This window comes from Perissodus microlepis, chromosome 12 (assembly GCF_051167445.1).
Source record: "Perissodus microlepis isolate ML-2025 ecotype Zambia chromosome 12, ASM5116744v1, whole genome shotgun sequence".
NCBI lineage: Eukaryota > Metazoa > Chordata > Actinopteri > Cichliformes > Cichlidae > Perissodus > Perissodus microlepis.
Genome location: NC_140472.1, coordinates 28,720,203 through 28,741,138, shown reverse-complemented (window position 1 = coordinate 28,741,138; position 20,936 = coordinate 28,720,203). Strand labels below are relative to the sequence as shown.

The following is a 20,936-nucleotide window of genomic DNA, read 5'->3' as shown; positions in this document are numbered from 1 at the left end:
CAGTTTTTATCACTTTGTTATTAGAACTCGATTTAAATAAGTTACCAGTACATTTTATGCAAAAACGCTGATAAACTCAATTTATTTGAGTTGTCTTAACTTAGAAAAACTAAGTAAGATGGAAGTTTTGCTTCTCAGTGTGGAAGGATGAAAGATGTGTTTTGAAAATGCCACATCACTACCTTCCTCCTCCCTCTGGGATCAGTCCGCATGTTCATGGTGCCAGCATTTGTTATGGAATATGTTGAGCAAACCTGGAAAAGCGTCAGCTCAAGATATTATTGTTTTCATTGCTGTGAATCTTTATCTGATACACTGACTTGGTGAGTAAATGTTTACTCTTATTCAAATTGATTTTGTGGCTTCTTTTAGTTTAGCACCAGGTTTATAATCTTGCTAGCTAGTTAGTGTTAGTCTAGCGTTGCTGCTGCCGCTGGGCTCATGTTACTTAAAAATTAACACCACAGCCTTAAAAACCTTACATAAAAATATGTCTGTGAAATTTTCTGTTGATTGTTTGAAATAAAAAAGTGAGATAAGAACCCAGACAAAATTCTTCGGGAGGTGCAGCGTTAGGGGTGGGGTGGGGTGTGGTGTGGGGGGTATTTTCAATCCATAGCCATAACTAACTAACTAATATATATATATATATATATATATATATATATATATATATATATATATATATATATATATATATATAGGGGGTTGAAAACAATACGCCAGGAGTTAGCTGTGCTGGCGGACTCTATCAAGCCTTGACCTCCCGGTCAGCTATCCCGCTGGTGGATAACAGAGCTCTCCGAAAACGTGGAAGCACTTTTGCAAATATGTGTTATTTTGATAAATTAAGTAGATATTTGAGCATTACACAGCTACATTCTCGGCTGAAAGTATCTTAAAAGGTTATTTTGTGACCCAGAAAGGGTAGTCTGGGGAAAAGGAGGATCGCATTTGTCTGCCGTGGTTGTCGGAGCCTGTGCATACTTGTAAGCGCGGCAATGGCGGAGGAGCACGGCTAAAAAACTTATTACTTTTCCTGGGTCACAAAATAAACTTTTAAGATATTTTCAGGCGAGAATGTAGCTGTGTAAACTTCAAATATCTGCTCGATTTATCAAGACATCACATATTTGCAAAAATGCACCAAAGTTTTCAGAGACGTGTCAAATCTAGCCTTTATTTAACAACATAAGCAAACTCTATGTTACAATGATTGCACAGCCATTAAGGATCAAATCAGTTTCTGAAAAATGTTCTGTTTTTTCTCCCTCTGCTTGCTTCTTACTGTCTTTGAGGCTCAGGACCAGCACTCCTGCTGTTGGACAGAAAGACATCAACTCAGTGGTAAGTATTTTGGTTTTCCAATATATTAGCAACTGTCAGTGACATTTATATTAATCAGGCTGGACTTTAATCATACTTTAGATCAGCCTGTTTTACTTATTGTTTTTGTGCTTTGGTTTGGGGAAGTTGATTCTTTACTGATCGTTCCCTGTCTTCTGTTATTAGACTTGAGATATGACTGCACTATGCTGTTGCTGGTGACTCCAGTTAATTCTACAAGACATGCTGTGTAAGTAAACAAACAACAACAGTTTGGTCTGCATTTCTTGAAAGATCACATCCCCCAAACTTAGTTTAGAGGGTCTACACTGTAAATAGTGAAGTCTGCAAGTTTTCTTTTGTTTTGTGCCCAAATCATTTTGCACATCATTTATAATGAAAGTTATTGGCCATGTTTGCATAGCCCTTTTTAAAATGATGCTTTCATGACATTATTGTATGTTGGGTGGTGGTCAGGGCTATCCAGACTGACAATTGGGACATTGAATGTCACCTCTCCGGTGGGGAGGGAGCCTGAGATTGTCCAAATTGGAGTCTATTTTATACCAAATGCAGAAAAAAATGTTTTAAGAAAGCAATTAAGTTCATGTTCCAAAAAATATGATTGTTTGCTTGCAGGACACCAGGAGAGATGAGTCCTCCGTCACAGATGGTGTGGTCAGTGAAGATGGTCGCCTGCAGGTTCAAGCTCATCTCCAACCCACATCCACTGCCACTGTACTTAAGGGAAGTTAAAGACTTTCTTCTGCACTTACATTTGGATCACCTCGATCCATGATAGTCATTCAGGCAGTAATGCCTGGACTGGAAACAAGCCATCCTTAAAACATTACAACATTCCAGCTCCTGTGTTGGAATGAAAAACAAATATGTTGTTTAAATCAGAGACTGCACTTGTGACAGAACAACAAATATTTTATTTTGATTATATAAGTAATGTAAGTACAAAACAAACTTGTGGTAGGCCTAAACTTATTTTCAGAATAATTACATCTGAGACTTTGTTTCATTGTAAGATTATAACAGTGAGGGCAATATAATTGTTTGTTGTTCAGCAGAACAGTGTCCAGTATGTTGGCTGTTATACTTTGTTGTGTTTGAAAATAAAAGTTGGGCTCATTTTAACATCATTACAAAAAGTGTTGTTAATTATTTTTAATCATATTCAGGTTACCACAAATTGTTTTTTCATTTAGTTGAACTTGAAATGTTTGTCAGTAGGTAAACAATTAGTATTGTACAATCAGAAATATCAAGTTATTCTTAATACTGCAGACTTGCAATGATGGCTGTTGTCCTAACAGTCATCTTAAGTAAGCTTTACTTAGTTTTTTTGAGGCAACGAGTTTCCTTAATTTTTTTGAGTTCTGGGAACTAACAAGGTTGTACAGTGTACTCAAAATGAGTAAGTTGCCCTAACTTGGTCATCTTACGTAAACTTGATCCAATTTTTTTGAGTTCTGGGAACAAATGAGCTTGTACAGAGTACTCAAAATAAATAAGTTGTCCTAATTTAGTCATTTTTAGCTAAGCTTTACTCAATTTTTTTGAGGCAACGAGTTTCCTCAATTTTTCTGAGTTCTGGGAACTAATTAGATTTTACAGTGTACCGGTTCAATCCTGCTTTTTTCAGTACTGTCAACTTTATTCCCATTAACTTTTAACCCATTGTGAAATGAGCAATACTGTACAGAAAGAAGTGAGTCAGAGTTTAACTTTGAGTTAATAGTTATCTTTCCTGTGATACTTCTACAAAGGATCAGACCACAGCTGGTTTTCCTGCTGATATTCAGACACCATGGAGCTGCGTCTCTCTGCCTGCATCCTGATGGTACTTTGTGCAACATGGAGTGCAAACGGGGGAAATATTTTGGTGTGGTACGCCGATGCCAGCCACTGGATAAACATGAAACCTGTTCTGGAGACGCTGGTTGATAGAGGACACCAGGTAACTGTACTGATTCCGAGCTCGTCAGTATACATGAACACTAATGAACCCGCCCGCTTTCACTATGAGCCCTTCAATGTCTCCTTCTCATTGGAGGCTTATAAGAAGCTTTTAGAAGAATTCCTCCAATTCTCCATATACGAGATTGATTATATGAACTACTGGGAGATCTACATCAGATACATTAACATTGCAAAGACAAACCTTCAGTACAGTATCCGGTATTTGGACGGTGTGGTGAAATCAGAAGTCGTCATGAAGAAGTTGAAAGAGGGAAATTATGACCTTCTCTTAGCTGACCCCTGGAAAGCTGGCAGTGACTTAGTAGCAGATATTTTGGGGATCCCACTCGTCTTCTCCTTGCGCTTCTCCTTAGCTACTAACTGGGAGAGGCATTGTGGTCAGATGCCTGCTCCACCATCCTTTGTTCCCAGTGCCATGAGCAAACTCACAGATAAGATGGACTTCTCAGAGAGAGTGTGGAACTTTCTCTTCTACGCTCTTCAAGACATTGTGATTGATCACACTTTTTGGAACGTATTAGACAGATATTACTCTGATATCAAAGGTGAGCAAATAGGCTGATTTAAAAAAACTATTTGAAATCTGCTAATAATGCAAACGCAGTGTTTTAATATCCCATCAGATCTGATTAAGAAAATATGATGCCTTGTATAAACTATTGGTGATACATTGATGTCCATGTCCTGCAACAGGAACTCCCACCAGTGCCTGTGAGTTGATGAGTAAAGCAGACATCTGGTTAATCCGAACCTACTGGGATTTTGAATTCCCTCGTCCTTTCCTCCCCAACTTCAAATATGTTGGTGGGATCCACTGCAGACCTGCTAAACCTTTACCAGAGGTAAGGACACTCAACTATTACTATCTGATTAATCATTACATCACAGAATATTCCTCCCAGGAGCAGTGAAGCCATCAAAATGTTGCAATGAGAAAACAGCTGGTTGGCTGGTGGTGGGATAATATTCGACTTGTTGCAGGATCTGGAGGAATTTGTGCAGAGTTCTGGAGATGATGGCATTGTGATCTTCACTTTAGGATCCGTAATCAACAACGTCACCAAGGAGAAGGCAAACATGATAGCCTCAGGCCTCGCTCAGATCCCACAAAAGGTCAGAGGATAATCTTTGTTTCAGCTGAAATTAATTTTCTGCAAAGCATGGAGTAGTTTTTCATGTTTCAGAGTGCTCTACTTCTGACTACCAGAACTACCAAAACTACATTTTTTAATGAGATTGCAGACTTTGGACATTTTAGGCTGCATGTTCTTTGTGAGAATCAGCCATCTCCAATTTTACATCACGCACTGCCGCTCAAACACCACTCACACTCGCTCCTCTTCGACCACTCACTCTCAAATTCCACTCACGCTGCCACACACATGAATCTCAGGAAGGGTCCACCAACAGGTCCGGGAAATCTATTTAAAGAAACGACGGTTAGTTAAAGACAGACAACTTTAAAACAGAGCAGAGAGCATGAACTATGGGGGTTAAACGTTTCAGCGATGAGGTGCTCAGAGCCCTACCCTTAAATAGCGCCAGAGTGATCAGGACAGATCAGCAGGAGGTGGTGGCAATAAACCCAGGTGCAAAAGGTGCGAGCCAAAGGCAAGAGCCCAGTAACTCTGAACTCTGCCCAGGCAAGCAGGAGACAGTAGGGAGGAAAGAGAGAGAGAAACAAAAACCCAACCTGTAACCAGTGTGGGCCAGCCAGAGAGACACAGGGACCGTGACAATTCCTTTGACCACATGTTGTCTGTTCACAGCAAAATCTTCTAAATGCAAGCACCACCCTTAAATTTAACTCCAGGCCTTTTATCTGCTTAATTGATAATGACATAACAAAGGAATTGCCCACACCTGATGATGAAATGGCCCTTTAGTCCAATTACTTTTGGTCCCCTTAAAAGAAGAGCATGGCACATGTTAAGGAGCTAAACACTCCTAAAACCTTCATCCAATTTGAATGTAGATACCTATCTGAGAGTCTACAGATTATGTCGATGTCAATTATATAACTATAAATAGAACAGGTTTCAGTAAACAGGTAAAAAGAAAAAAAAAACTTGCATCAATCTTATAAATACACATATAAATCTAACTTTAAAATAAAATCTAAAATTAGCATTCAAAGAGTTTTATACCCAAATCACTCCGATTATGCAGTTTTAGATGACAGGTAGAAAACAGCTGACTAGAAACACATACTGCAGTTTTATTTCCCCATAATATTTTGTGATATATTGCCTAAAGTGTGGCTGTAAGTATACTACAACAGAAAACAAACAAATCATGTAAGCTAAGAAATATGTTACCTTTTATAGGTGCTGTGGAGGTACAGAGGAGAAAAACCAGAAACCTTGAGTGCCAACACTAGAATATATGACTGGATCCCTCAGAACGACCTCCTGGGTCTGTGGCACTAACCACAGATTTTCTTAAAACTGCAATGACATACATTAAACGCACATTCAACATGAAATGCAAGCTGTGAGCATTCTGTTTATTAACAAAAGGAAAAATTGATCAATTATACTTTTCTAACAGATTTGATCTTGATTGATAGTATTGCACCCTGTGCAAATGTAATCTGTTGAATGCACATAGTTGAATGCACATAAGTATTAGAACGTGCAAATCAATTTCAACTCAGCACTTATGCCGGGTTATTGAAATCCTCCTGTTGTTCACGTGAAAAACTAACTTTCAATGTTACACGGTTATTTGGCATGTGTTAGGTCACCCTAAAACTAGAGCTTTCATCACTCACGGAGGCACAAATGGGATTTATGAAGCCATCTACCACGGAGTACCCATGGTGGGCATACCCATGTTTCTTGACCAGCCAGACAACATGGTCCATATGAAGGAAAAAGGAGCTGCAGTTATTCTCAATTTGAACTACATGACAGCTGAGGACCTAAGAGATGCTGTCAACACAGTCATCGATGATAAATCGTGAGTTCTCTGAACTATCTGCACTTTAAATTAGGCACTGAAAACAGGCTTTAAAGGGAAAAAATGTAGCAGGCTCAGAGTATGAAACGTGAAGAATCTACCTTGAACCCCTTTTTCTTGGAGCCAGCTAACACAAGAAAGCCTTGCTGAGCTGAACTTTAATGACCTCTGTAAACAATTTTTTATGGTCTCATAGCTTTTTGATTAATACTGCATGATATTCATTTTTACAATTGTTTTTCTCATTTATATACACATTCACAGGTACAAAGAAAATGCTATGCGGTTGTCCAGCATCCACCACAACAGACCAATGAGTGCTCTGGAAGAGGCAGCATTCTGGATAGAGTTCACACTGAAAAACAAAGGGGCCAAGCACTTGAGGGTCCAGGCCCATGAGCTCACCTGGTACCAGTATCATAGCCTGGATGTCTTGGGCTTCATCCTCACTATAGTTCCACTCCTCATATTCATCTTCATCAAGACCTGCAGTTTCTGTTTGCACAAGTGCTGTGTCAGGAGAGGAAAGACCAAAAGGAAGGCTGAATAACAACTGAAAAGGGTGCTGTGAGTGTTGTGCCGGGGCAATATTTGTTACCTACATGAGACTTTCTTTCATGTATGTTGAGTTTCCCACCATCTTATTCTTTATGCATCACCACTGATTACTTTAACTGAAGACAGGTGTAATGATTTGCAGAAGTGTACCTGAAGTTAATCTCACATTAAAAACAGAATGCTGATTGGCTGTTGAGTTTTGCTTTTTTAAGAAAGGAAAACACAAAATTCATTCTATGCCTTTACTTGAGTACTACTCATGAAAAGTCACCACTGTGGGTCCTCTTGGCACTACATGTGGTCAACATTTATACAAATATGGAAGATGGGCTCCAAATTGAACTTTAACATACAGAACTCATTAACATAAATGTTAATGTGATCGTGGCTCAAGAATTGGGAGGTCACCTTGTAATTGGAAGGTTGCCGGTTCGAGCCCCGGCTTGGACAGTTTCGGTCGTTGTGTCTTTGGGCAAGAAGCTTCACCCGTTGCCTACTGGTGGTGATCAGAGGGCCCGGTGGCGCCAGTGTCCGGCAGCCTCACCTCTGTCAGTGCGCCCCAGGGTGGCTGTGGCTACAATGTAGCTTGCCGTCACCAGTGTGTGTGAATGTGTGCGTGAAGGGGTGGATGACTGGATGTGTAAAGCGCTTTGGGGTCCTTAGGGGCTAGTAAAGCGCTATACAAATACAGGCCATTTACCATTTACATTAACAAAAAACAAACTGCCCTCTGTGTCCTGAACGAGGTTTACACAAAATAATACATTTGAATCACAGCTAGTATTTGTTCCCCCTCCCCCCATATGAAGTGTACAGGAATAATTTTATTTCCATCAGTTTTTCAATTTTCCATCTTCTTTGACTTTCCACAGCATCAGCTCCATACAGGCAGTAGCATCCTCTGCAGTGTCATGGCCACAAACTAAGGGGAAAAAATAATCTTTTAAAAAATCAATGCAACTGAAGTTGGTATCTTCAGCAATAAATCTGATATCTGCTGCATGAGTCTGTGGCATTTAATGTTATAATAAGTCATATTAATAAGTCATCTTTATTTGGAATGTAATGATATTATAGTAACAGATAAACCATTATCATAGTGGTAACCCACCACTCTCTTGAATGATCCTTCTGAGGTATTCAGCTGTGAGCTTGTTGAGGGTCAGTTTGTGAGGGGGGCCCAGACGGTGAGGAAAGACTACCGATGTATCCACCACCATCCCGTGGAGCAGCTGCAGTAAACAGGAAGATATCTCAAGCTTTTCTTATTGGTTTGAACTTGATAAATTACTCTGTTTTACTTTCAACATGAACTATAGCTACAGAATATGAACAAAATCTGGAGAAGTAACCAGTGAATCTTACTGCCCAAAACACTTAAAGAGGATATATAAGCTGAAATAGGGTCCGGCAGTACTTTCATGTAATACCACTTTGTGCCATAAAATGGTGCAGTGACTCTCTGCCCTGAAAGGTGTAGGAAATATAATGGAGAGTCAGAGGAAGTACTGGCCTTCTAGTCAAAAGAACAGCAAACAGTGGATGAAACACCTTGATGGTGGCCCCGTCATCACCACTAGATCCTCCCAGAACGACACCATGCTCAGTTCAGGAGAAAATAAACACTGGAGCAGCTTTCCATCGCTGCACACAGCTCTTCAAGAATAAAATGAATCAATGATCCTTGAATAATACAGGGTTTGTTGGGGGTTTTTTTTAATGAGACTGCTTCCTGTTTCTACCAGTTCATATATGTTTGCTAAGGTAGCTTTTTGTGAGAAACTTTTCATACAAAAACGATTGCTGTATGTGATTTGCTTAATTAGGTCACAGCAAATAGTGACTTTTTATTTCTACTTCAAGACAGGGATTGGTAGTTACATTACACTGAGACTTTACGGTAATGTGCTGCCACCTGGTGGTAAAAGATATATGTATCCATGTATTTAGATAAAAAATTGGTTCAGGTTATTACAAATAGTACAATTAAGATGGAAAAAATAAAATACTTTTAGAGGACATCAGAGAGAAATAAAGTGAGATTACTGTATCATGACATTTCAACCCTTTTGTCCAAAAGTGACTTATGACAAATTAAATTCAGGGTCTACAAGACATGACCATGACGAATTTTCAATATCTGTTGGTCTCTGTCAACTATGTGTTTGAAATACCCCATATGGAAAAGAAATAGTAAAAACTTATATGATTTACTCATGAAAGTGGCCACTTTCTCATTACTTTCAGATATTGTTTTAGGAAGTATCCAAAACATACAAGTTTCATTTATATAATTTTTCAAGGGATCTTATATCTGTTTTCACTCTTGTATGCTTTTCATACAAGTTTCACACAAGACAGATACAAACTTTATAAGATTTATATATATCTTTTCTATATGGGACACTACCCATCAAAAGTTTTGAAACACCTCAATTGTCCAGCTATTTATTCCAATTTATGTAATTCAAATCCAATGAATAGGTTGAAATGGTACAAAGGTAAGTGTTGAACTGCCAAAGGTTAAAAAAAAAAGGAAGAAAGGTTTCCCTTGATCTCTTTTTTGACTCCAATTGTTTGTTTCTACTATGCTTTCATTTCAGACTGCAATGTGACATTAAACAGCATGATTTTCAATAGAAAACTGGAAAAATTGGGGTGTTCTAAAACTGGTAGTTTTTTAAGAAGACACAGTAGTGTATAGTATCTCATCAAATCGAATGCCTCAGAAGCTTGTATAGCTAACATTTTTTTATTTTCACAACAGCTGACCTCTGACCTTAATGCTGAGGGCACTGGGGTAAAAATGCGTGTTTTAAAATTCTTTCATTGATTAATCTAAAAAGACAAAGGGAGTCCTTGCAGTCCCCATGTGCTGCTCATAGGGGTCTGATTATTGGGATTCAATACCCGTTGCCGTGAACTTGTATAAGCTGCAAAATTTCTAGGCGAATCCTGTTGAATACTTTGAGTATATGATAAATAGAAAACATAACATTTCAAAAAATAAGTGTAACAACAAACAAAAAGGTCTCAAATGGTATGTTCACAACCAATCAGATGTTTTGTACTTTATTTTACAAACGCCTTCCATGGTTCTGGTTTAAAACAGACATCCAGATGATTTTGTGTTAATTATTTGCACATTAAAGTCTACTGAGGACTGCAACTGGAAGATGTGAAATAAGCTGTGAAAAACTTTAAAAAAAAAAAAGAAAAAAGAATACATTTTAAAAAAAGGAAGTCAAGAAGTCACCGTGAGTAAACAGAGATCTGTTTCCAGGCAGTGTCCAATTAGAATCGTGTCAGCATTTTTGAAGCCCAACAGCATCTCCTGGACATCTCTTAGAGAACCATGGTGACCCTTCACACCCTCCTCACTAACACCTGAAAATGTGGCCAAGTAAGTTGTCACACGGGTTCTAAGCAGAGCTGCATCATATGCGTTATAAAGCAAAACCTTACCATCTTTGAAATACTGGCTAAACCTTGCACTTGGTGTTGACCAAATTTTCAATAGACAGAAAAATTTTCAGACTTCTGCCACACTTCTGTAATGACAGAGCGAGTTGGTATAGTTTATGTAGTGCACAGAGAAAGATGAGGGGTATATTATCACATTACCTGGTGCTATAGTCATTGACCTCATTTTCAGGTTTAATCCAAGGTGTCGTATAGAATTAGCTGACTCGAGTTGACCGTTACTCTGGATAACTCCAAACCATGAATGGTTTAAAACTACAAAGGTAAACATATGTTTTCATTGCAAACTGATTAAAACACAAATCAAACTTCAGACATCTTTTTCCACACCAACAAGTTCTGACATAAAGCCCATGGGCACAAGAGTTAAAGGTAGAGTATATAATGAGGTGAGCTGAAGTGTCATACAGCAATCCTACACACATCAACAATCCTGCTGTGTTGTGCATGTGTCACAAGATATACTTAATATTATACTTAATTAATAATGCCTCTTGGAGCCAGAGGCAGACAGAGAAAGACCTGGGTCATCCGCAGCCACCCTAGGGTACTGGGACAGGTTAGAAATCAGTCTTGTTTCTCAGTACAGTCAACTTTACTGTGATTACCTTTTAACCCATTGTGATAGCACAGACAGATATGAGTCAGAGTTCAGATTTATTGAGTTAATAATTATCTTTCCTGATATACTTTCACCAAAGAATCAGACCACGGGTAGTTTTCCTGCTGACATTCAGACACCATGGATCTGCGTCTCTCTGCCTGCATCCTGCTGGTACTTTGTGCAACATCATGTGCAAATGGAGGAAATATTTTGGTGTGGTACACTGATGGCAGCCACTGGATAAACACGAAGCCTGTTCTAGAGACGCTGGTTGACAGGGGACACCAGGTGACTGTACTGGTCCCGAGCTCATCAATGTACATGAACACCAATGAACCTGCCCGCTTTCGCTATGAGCCCTTCAACGTCTCTTTCTCATTGGATGGCTTCACTGCCAGGAGCAGTGAAGCCATCAAAATGTTGAACAAAAATGAGAAAACAGCTGATTGGCTGGCAGTGGGATAATATTTGACTTGTTACAGGATCTGGAGGAATTTGTGCAGAGTTCTGGAGATGATGGCATTGTGATCTACACTTTAGGATCCATGATCAACAACGTCACCAAGGAGAAGGCCAACATGATAGCCTCAGGCCTCGCTCAGATCCCACAAAAGGTCAGAGGATAATCTTTGTGCCAACTGTAATCAGTTTGTTCAAACCCTGAAAGCATGGAGTAGTTTTTCATGATTCAGATAACCAGTTTCAGAGTGCTCTACTTCTGAAAACCAGAACTACCAAAACTACAATTTTTTTAATGACATTGCAGACTGTGGACATTTCAACGTGCAAGTGCCCAGTTTCCATGTTATTTCCAGAAAATTATGTTTGTTTTCCTAATACAGAGTGTGAAAAATCAGACTTTGTCAACAGCTGATGATTTCTAATGACAAGTTAACCTCATGCTTCAATATACAGTTAGGTCTATTAATATTTGGACAGAGACATCTTTTTTCTAATTTGGCTTTTGTAATTTTAAATGATATAACTCGGATGCCATTGTAGTGCAGACTTTCAGCTTTAATGCAAATACATTGCATGAAAATGTGAGGAACTAAAGCATTAAAAAAAAGAAAGAAAGAAAAAAAAGAAAACACACAATCCCTTCATTTCAGGGGCTCAAAAGTAATTGGACAAATTACATTGAATAAAAATGAAAATAAAATGTTCATTTCTAATACGTGTTTGAAAACCATTTGCTGGCAATGACAGCCTGAAGTCTTGAAGTCAAGAAAATCACAAGATAGTGGGCTACCTCCTTTTTAATGCTCTGCCAGGCCTTTACTGCAGCGACTTTCAGTTACTATTTGTGGGCTTTTCTGTCCAAAGTAAGAAATTAATCAGTCTGTCAGAAATTTGTATCAACAGCAGGAATGACCCCACTTTTTAAATTGCTCCTGTGAACCCATTTTTGACACCAGGAACATAAAAACACACTGTTGTGTAGACATGTCCTCATGGTTCAAAGGGTCTTTTTGATAGGAGTTACGGTTTTGAATTTAGAAGCAGTTTTTCAACAGGTGCAGACAGGGAGATTTGACTTGGTTTTGCTATAGAGTAATAGTATTCCAGTAGTTAGTGCAGGCCAACTGGATAGAGCATTCTGATTGGCCTGTTAAATTCAAGCTTGTTGTTCATTGGAGTATTTCTTTACAGCAGACAGGTGGTTCAAATCTGGGCAGATGGAGTCAGTTGATCAAGTTTAGAATCATCTTTTCTGACTGGATGATCAGACATGAAACTATTTACCTGTCTGTAGTGGATTCACCCACAATTAAACTCATCTAACCTAATTTAATATCTCTGTTATTACTTTGACACACACGTGCATAAACACACACAGACACACACGAACACAGAGACAGATATGTGCACAGATGCAGAAACATTTTTTCCCATTTGTGATTCTTGATTTTAGACATTTAAAATACATAATTCCACTCTTCTACTTTTTAAGGAATATAAGCTGTCAACACTCATCTAGATTTGTTCTGATTCAATTTTTTTTTGACATTTCACATATGTACTTCCAAGTCATTTAAAGAATATCAGATTTCAATATTCATTCAGATGTTTTCTGACTCTAAATTTCTTTTGTCATTACTCAGCTTTTTCTAATGTGTATTTAAGCATGTTGAGCTACCTTTCAATTTTGAAACTTCTTCTGTGTCAGCTTTCACCTGTTTAGCACTTTTATTTTCAGGTGAAAAATTCTCTTCTTCAGCTCATTCAACATTTTTAACATTCAGGAATCATCACAATCCAGCTCAAAACATTCAACTATCAGCATTCACACTGCATTTTCTTCAGGAAATGCATTCTCTAGTTTTTCCATAATACGTTGTGATATATTACTTAAATATACTGGGCTGAGTATACTACAAAAGAAAAAATGTAAAGTAAGAAATGTTACTTTTACAGGTGCTGTGGAGGTACAAAGGAGAAAAACCAGAAACCTTGAGTGCCAACACTAGAATATATGACTGGATCCCTCAGAATGACCTCCTGGGTACGTAAACTTGGTATCAAACACAGACTTTCTTAAATCTGCAATGACATAAATTAAACATGCATTCAACATTAAATGCAGGTTGTTAGCATTCTGTTTATTAACAAAAGGAAATTATATTATATTATATACTTTTCTAACAGATGTGATCTTGATTACATATTGCACCCTGTGCAAATCTACCCTGGCTAGTTCTTTTTCTCCAAGAGGTTGCACTAAAGATTAGTTGAATGCACAGAGGTATTACAACGTGCAAATCAATCTTGGCTCAAAGCACTTGTTCCAGGTTCTTGAAATTCTCCTTTTTTTCACATGTGAAAAACTAACTTTCAATGTCACACGGTTATTTGGCATGTGTTAGGTCACCCTAAAACTAGAGCTTTCATCACTCACGGAGGCACAAATGGGATTTATGAAGCCATCTACCACGGAGTTCCCATGGTGGGCATACCCGTGTTCGGTGACCAGCCAGACAACATGATCCACATGAAGGAAAAAGGAACTGCAGTTATTCTCAATTTGAACTTCATGACAGCTGAGGACCTAAGAGATGCAGTCAACACCGTCATTAATGACAAATCGTGAGTTCTCTGAACTATCTGCACTTTAAATTAGGCACTGAAAAGTGGCTTTAAAAGGAAAAAAATGTAGCAGGCTCAGAGTATGAAACGTGAAGAATCTACCTTGAACTATTTTTTCTTGAAGCCAGCTAACACAAAAAAGCCCTGCTGAGCTGAACTTTCAATTCAATTTTATTTATATAGCGCCAAGTCACAACAGCAGTCGCCTCAAGGCGCTTTATATTGTACAATAGATCGTACAATAATAGATACAGAGAAAAAAAACAACAATCATATGACCCCCTATGAGCAAGCACTTTGGCGACAGTGGGAAGGAAAAACTCCCTTTTAACAGGAAGAAACCTCCGGCAGAACCAGGTCCAGGGAGGGGCGGAGCCATCTGCTGCGACCGGGTGGGGCGAGAGAAGAACTTTAATGACCTCTGTATACAAATTTCTGGAGTTTTTATGGTCTGGAGTTTTATGGCTTTTTCATTAATGAAAAAGCAAAGAAATGGTAAATGGCCTGTATTTGTATAGCGCTTTAATAGTCCCTAAGGACCCTAAAGCGCTTTACACATCCAGTCATGCACCCATTCACACACTGGTGATGGCAAGCTACATTGTAGCCACAGCCACCCTGGGGCGCACTGACAGAGGCGAGGCTGCCGAACACTGGCGCCACCGGGCCCTCTGACCACCACCAGTAGGCAACGGGTGAAGTGTCTTGCCCAAGGACACAACGACCGAGAATGTCCGAGCCGGGGCTCGAACTGGCAACCTTCCAATTACTAGGCGAACACCCAATTCTTGAGCCACGATCACCCCATAATGAATGATATTCATTTTTACAATCTTTTTTCTAATTTATACACATTCACAGGTACAAAGAAAATGCTATGCGGTTGCCCAGCATCCACCACGACAGACCCATAAGTGCTTTGGAAGAGGCAGTATTCTGGATAGAGTTCACACTGAGAAACAAAGGGGCCAAGCACTTGAGGGTCCAGGCCCATGAGCTCACCTGGTACCAGTATCACAGCCTGGATGTCCTGGGCTTCATCCTCACTATAGTTTTACTCCTCATATTCATCTTCATCAAGACCTGCAGTTTCTGTTTGCACAGGTGCTGTGTCAGGAAAGACCAAAAGGAAGGCTGAATAACAACTGAAAAAGGTGCTGTGAGTGTTGTGCCGGGGCAATATTTGTTACCTACATGAGACTTTCTTTCATGTATGTTGAGTTTCCCACCATCTTATTCTTTATGCATCACCACTGATTACTTTAACTGAAGACAGGTGTACCGATTTGCAGAAGTGTACCTGAAGTTAATCTCACATTAAAAACAGAATGCTGATTGGCTGTTGAGTTTTGCTTTTTTAAGAAAGGAAAACACAAAATTCATTCTATGCCTTTACTTGAGTACTACTCATGAAAAGTCACCACTGTGGGTCCTCTTGGCACTACATGTGGTCAACATTTATACAAATATGGAAGATGGGTTCCAAATTGAAATTTTACGTACAGAACTCATTAACATAAATCACACTAACAAAAAACAAACTGCCCTCCGTGTCCTGAACGAGGTTTACACAAAATAATACATTTGAATCACAGCTAGTATTTGTCACCCCTCCCCCCACATGAAGTGTACAGGAATAATTTTATTTCCATCATTTTTTCAATTTTCCATCTTCTTTGACTTTCCACAGCATCAGCTCCATACAGGCAGTAGCATCTTCTGCAGTGTCATGGCCACAAACTAAGGGGGAAAAAAATAATAAAAAAAAAATCTTATGCAACTGAAGTCAGTATCTTCAGCAATAAATCTGATATCTGCTCCATGAGTCTGTGGCATTTAATGTTATAAGTCATATTAATAAGTCATCTTTATTTGGAATGTAATGATATTATAGTAACAGATAAACCATTTGCATAGTGGTAACCCACCACTCTCTTGAATGATCCTTCTGAGGTATTCAGCTGTGAGCTTGTTGAGGGTCAGTTTGTGAGGGGGGCCCAGACGGTGGGGAAAGACTACCGATGTATCCACCACCATCCCGTGGAGCAGCTGCAGTAAACAGGAAGATATCTCAAGCTTTTCTTATTGGTTCAAACTTGATAAATTACTCTGTTTTACTTTCAACATGAACTATAGCTACAGAATATGAACAAAATCTGGAGAAGTAACCAGTGAATCTTACTGCCCAAAACACTTAAAGAGGATATATAAGCTGAAGCTGAAATAGGGCCCAGCAGTACTTTCATGTAATACCACTTTGTGCCATAAAATGGTGCAGTGACTCTCTGCCCTGAAAGGTGTAGGAAATATAATGGAGAATCAGAGGAAGTACTGGCCTTCTAGTCAAAGGGACAGGTTGGTGGCCCCGTCATCACCACTAGATCCTCCCAGAACAACACCATGCTCCGTTCAGGAGAAAATAACACTGGAGCAGCTTTCAGAGCAGCTTTACAGGGTTTGTCGTTTTTTTTTTTTGTTTTTTTTTTTAAAATGAGACTGCTTCCTGTTTCTACCAGTTCATATATGTTTGCTAAGGTAGCTTTTTGTGAGAAACTTTTCATACAAAAACAATTCCTGTATGTGATTTGCTTAAGTCAGGGCAAATGGTGACTTTTTTTCTACTTGAAGAGAGGGGTTGGTAGCTACATTACATTAAGACTTTCCTGTAATGTGCTGCCACCTGCTGGTGAAAACTTTAGATAAAAATTCGGTTTGGGTCATTAGAAATACAGTGGTCTCTCGCTATAACGCGGTTCACCTTTCGCAGTTTTGCGGATTTTTTTTGTGTGCAATTTTGCGGGCTTTTTTTTTTTTTTTTTTTTTTTTTTAAATTTAAACAGCACATTGTGTTCCGCGTCCTGATTAGCTGTAGACCATTGTCAATCCCGTGCCGTGTCTGCTGTCCAGTAGAGAATGCGTTCAGCTTGTCAAATTTACATAAATCTTCAATTTCTACCAGTGTGACTAAAGTGCTGTACTTTGTTGTTTGTTGGGGAGAAAACTTACAAACATAATATCAATGAAACGTTTTGCACTGTCAAAGGCACCTGCAGGGGCCTTTGGTTTCATTCTATAATACTGGACTTATTTTTCTACAAAAGTTTTAAGTTTGAGAGTGTTTAAACAAGAGGAAAAAGTGAAAATGTTCATGCCTGTCTAAGAAAAGTGTATAAAGTGTGTAGTGAGGGGTTTTACAGCCTTAAAACATCTATAATAATTGTAAAAATTAAAGTTGGCTACTTCGCAGATTTCACCTATAATGTAACTGCCGCGATAAACGAGGGACCACTATAGTGCAATTAAGATGGTCAAAATAAAATACTTTTGGAGGACATTTGAGAGAAATGAAGTGAGATTACTGTATTATGACATTTGGACCATTTTGTCCAAATGTCATACATAAAATTAAATCTAGGGTATACAAGACAACCAGACCATGATGTAGTTTCAATATCTGTTGGTCTCTGTCAATTATGTGTTTGAAATACGTTACCGGTCAAAAGTTTCGAACACCCAAATTTCTCTGTTATTTACTGCAATTTATGTTGTTCAAGTCCAATGAACAGGTTGAAATGGTACAAAAGTGTTGAACTGCCAAAGGTTTAAAAAAAAAAAAAAAAAAAAAAAAAGGAAGAAAGGTTTCCCAAAACTGAAAAATAATGTCCATTTCAGAATTATACAAAAAGGCCTTTTTCAGGGAACACAAAATGGGTTAACAATTTAAAGCTGTTTTACAGCAGTGGAGGTTGATCAGGCCTTGAAAGCTAGAGGTGTTCCAACTTTTCTGGATTAGTTACAACTATCCTGTCTGCATAAAAGCAGTGTTGGAACACTGTGATACCATACCCTCGTGTGCATCAGCTGAACAGTTTTGTAATGCAGAAAGTACTGTTTCTACAAAAATGGTGAGAAAAAGGCAATTAACAATGGAAGAGGGACAGACCATCATAACACTTAAAAATGTAGGTCTTTCCTACAGAGAAGTTGCAAGGAAAGTCAAAATGTCAGTGCGTACAGTTTCTTTTACCATCAAAAGGCACTCAGAAACTGGAGAAAACTGGCAGAAAGAGGTCTAGCAGACCCAAAGCCACAACTGAATCAGAGGACAAGTTTCTGAGTGTTAACAGCTGATAGGCTGCTCAAAGGACATCAGCTTCAAACACAGCTTAATAGTGGTCGTAGTAATTAAGTCTCAGTTGCAACTGTGAAGAGAAGACTTCAAGCTGCACGTATGACAGGACCAATTGCAGCAAGAAAGCCATTGCTGAGATTTCAGAATAAGACAAAGGCTTGGCTGGGCCACGAAACACCGCCATTGGACTACTGAAGACTGGAAGAAAGTATAATGGATTGATGAAAATGGATTTGAAATCTTGGCTTAATCACACAGGATCTTTGTACGCCGTTGAGTAGGTGCAAGGATCGTTCCACAGTGGTGGCATCAACTGTCAAACATGGAGGAGGAAGTGTGAAGGTCTGGGACTTTTTGCACCCAGAACCAAAACAGCTACCACAGCATTCTGCAGCACCATGCAGTACCCTCTGGTATGCGCCTAGTTGGTCAGGGGTTCATCCTACAGCAAGATAATGACCCAAAACATAGTTCCAAGCTACGCTAGAAGTACCTCAGGAGAACGAACAAGGTTGTAAGCTTGAAAACATGGAGTGGCCAGCACAGCCTCCAGACTTAAACCCCATCAAGCTGGTTTGGGATGAACTGGACAAAAGGGTGAAAGCAAAGCAACCTACAAGTGCCACACGTTTATGGGACGATACCACTTTTCTTTTTATGTCCGATACCGATATCATAAATTTGAATATCTGCCGATACGAAGCCGATATAGTGTATTTCTTAATCAATAAAACTATTTTTTTAATATCTTGCTGCATTTTGTATAAGTTCATACTCAAGTTTTAACTAAAGCTATTCTGTTAAACCTGTATGCAAAAAAATACACTGCACCCCAAATATTTCATAGTTCAGCAAAACTGATCAATCTAATACACTTAAACCTGCACCAACCTCCCTATTCTGGTATTTTAAAGAGTACTCAGCAGAAATATTAAGCACCCTCCGTCTCGTGATGCTTAATCGACATAATCAACTTTAATTTAACGCACGCATAAAAAAATAAAATTAAAAAAAAAAAAGAAGCTCAGAAATCAATTATTTTTCCACAATAATTAAATAGATTCAACATCTTTCTTCAACTGAATTGCAGACTGCACAGATGGTACCTTCCTAAAGGAAAAAGTACTAGCTTACTAGGGTATATTAGACTTATTAGTTACTATATACAGTAATGGACTTCTATACATTTTACATCAGATTAAAACTTTGGTTGTAAGATTCAAATAATTATTTATTAAAGCGAGACATTTTAAATGAGAATAAGAAAGAAAAGTATTTCTTTGTGCCCCCCTTTCCCTGTTAATGCCCTACCTGGCCCCCCGGCTAAACTTTGCTAGACCCGCCCCTGCACAGTAGAAAAGGATCCTGGTGTAGAAAGTAATATTAAATAAATTCTAACAACAGCTTATCAAGTGTAAATGTGCTGCTAATGTTTATTCGCTGGTTTCCTCTTTCTGGTACAAAGTGGGCGATAAACTTACAAGAGAGACGAACTCTCGACAGAAAAGCCGATCAGCTGATCATTGATCAGTTTCATGATTGAAGAGAGACAGTCGCTCCATATATCGGTTGTTAAGCTTAACGTGGGAATGCTTTACAAACATCCAGAGATGAACTTACACACTTGCTTTACTTCTCTCTGGGATAACTTTCTCGGAGATGAAATGCCGGTTTGGTAGCGAGGCTCCAAATGGCTCAACCAGACCACCGACAGGTCTCGCACGCCACAACCGCTCTATCACGTGACGCATAGTGCTCCGACAAGTTACGCCATGTCGCAAGTTTTCTGAGGTGCTTTTGTGATATTTAATGGATCGGATTACATTTTTTAATTTCTCTCCGATATCCGATCCAGTAATTTAGGTACCGATACGTAATATCGGATCGGTCCATCTCTAGAAAGAACGCAATGGGTGTGTTCAGCTGTTATATCTCCCAAAAGTGGCTACTTTGATAAGTCAAAAATTTAGAATACATTTGGGTTTAGTAATTTATTCCTTGATTTCTTTTTTGACTCCAATTGTTTCTACTATGCTTTCATTTCAGACTGCAATGAGACATTAAACTGCATAATTGTCAAAAAAAAAAAAAAAACAAAACAAAAAAAAAAAAAAACAACAACCCTGAAATTATAGTGTTGTAAAACCAGTAGTTTTTTTTTTTTTTTTTTTTTAAAGAACACACAGTAGTGTATAGCATCTTATCCAATCGAACAGCTCGGAAGGTTGTAAAGGTAACATTTTTCTAAAAACTTGAAAATCCTAGGTCTTTTCATAATAGCTGACCTCTGACCTTAATGTTGAGGCCACGGGGTTTCAAAGTCTTAAAATATTATTAACAAATTCACCTATGCATGTATTTGAAAATCCTAGGTGACTTCTTTTTTGATTTATAACATTTACAAGATTTTCAGAAAATCTGATGTTAAGGTCACTGGGATTCAAACATTCAGAATTTTAATAGCTACACCTAGGGTATCAATTTCAAACTCCTACGTTGCCTCAATCTCGAATTACTCAATTCACAAACTGTGTCCACGCTGCCTGTCCAGCAGGGTGTTGAAAATACCCCATCACTTTTTTATTTTTATAAAACAGCCTGGGTGGTAAAAATGCCTTGTGAAGTTATTGAATGACCAACTCTGTAACTAAGTGTTCTAAAAATCTTTCATTGATTAATCTAAAGAGACAAAGGGAGTCCTTGCAGTCCCCATGTGCTGCACAAAGGGGAGTCTAATTGAGATTCTCTCAATACCAGTTGCTGTGAATTTGTATAAGCTGCAAAATGCCTAGG

At 38.6% G+C, this 20,936-nt stretch overlaps 2 protein-coding genes and 1 pseudogene across 5 annotated transcripts in view; 2 read left to right on the top strand and 1 right to left on the bottom strand.

Annotated features, from left to right (window-relative positions):
- Positions 1-1,519: 1,519 nt before the first annotated feature.
- On the top strand, positions 1,520-7,232 carry LOC146376536 (UDP-glucuronosyltransferase 2A2-like). The gene is made up of 6 exons (XM_084946923.1): positions 1,520-3,863; positions 4,012-4,160; positions 4,300-4,431; positions 5,646-5,733; positions 6,060-6,279; positions 6,544-7,232. Exons 1-6 carry the CDS (start codon positions 3,146-3,148, stop codon positions 6,827-6,829), a joined length of 1,593 nt encoding a protein of 530 aa, XP_084803049.1. The 5' UTR covers positions 1,520-3,145; the 3' UTR covers positions 6,830-7,232.
- A 133-nt stretch (positions 7,233-7,365) lies between these two features.
- Positions 7,366-20,936, bottom strand: part of LOC146376534 (uncharacterized) — a 23,003-nt gene continuing 9,432 nt past the window's right edge. For 3 of the 4 annotated variants that reach the window (XM_084946914.1, XM_084946911.1, XM_084946913.1), the window contains exons 15-16: positions 15,940-16,060; positions 15,380-15,751 (exon numbers count right to left, since the gene is read on the bottom strand). In XM_084946914.1, the coding sequence (XP_084803040.1) occupies positions 15,663-15,751; positions 15,940-16,060 (210 nt within the window). In that variant the 3' untranslated portion in view covers positions 15,380-15,662. Of the gene's footprint in view, positions 7,760-7,948; positions 8,070-15,379; positions 15,752-15,939; positions 16,061-20,936 lie in introns of those variants that run through there. The other variant, XM_084946912.1, reaches the window with a different exon arrangement.
- Positions 11,063-15,273, top strand: LOC146376535 (UDP-glucuronosyltransferase 2A2-like; annotated as a pseudogene).

Excerpts from the sequence above, each read along its gene's own strand:
- LOC146376536 (XM_084946923.1), top strand. The coding sequence starts at position 3,146 with ATGGAGCTGCGTCTCTCTGCCTGCATCCTGATGGTACTTTGTGCAACA. Across the intron at positions 4,161-4,299 it reads CTGCTAAACCTTTACCAGAG|GATCTGGAGGAATTTGTGCA; the intron begins GTAAGGACACTC and ends GACTTGTTGCAG. Across the intron at positions 4,432-5,645 it reads TCGCTCAGATCCCACAAAAG|GTGCTGTGGAGGTACAGAGG; the intron begins GTCAGAGGATAA and ends TACCTTTTATAG.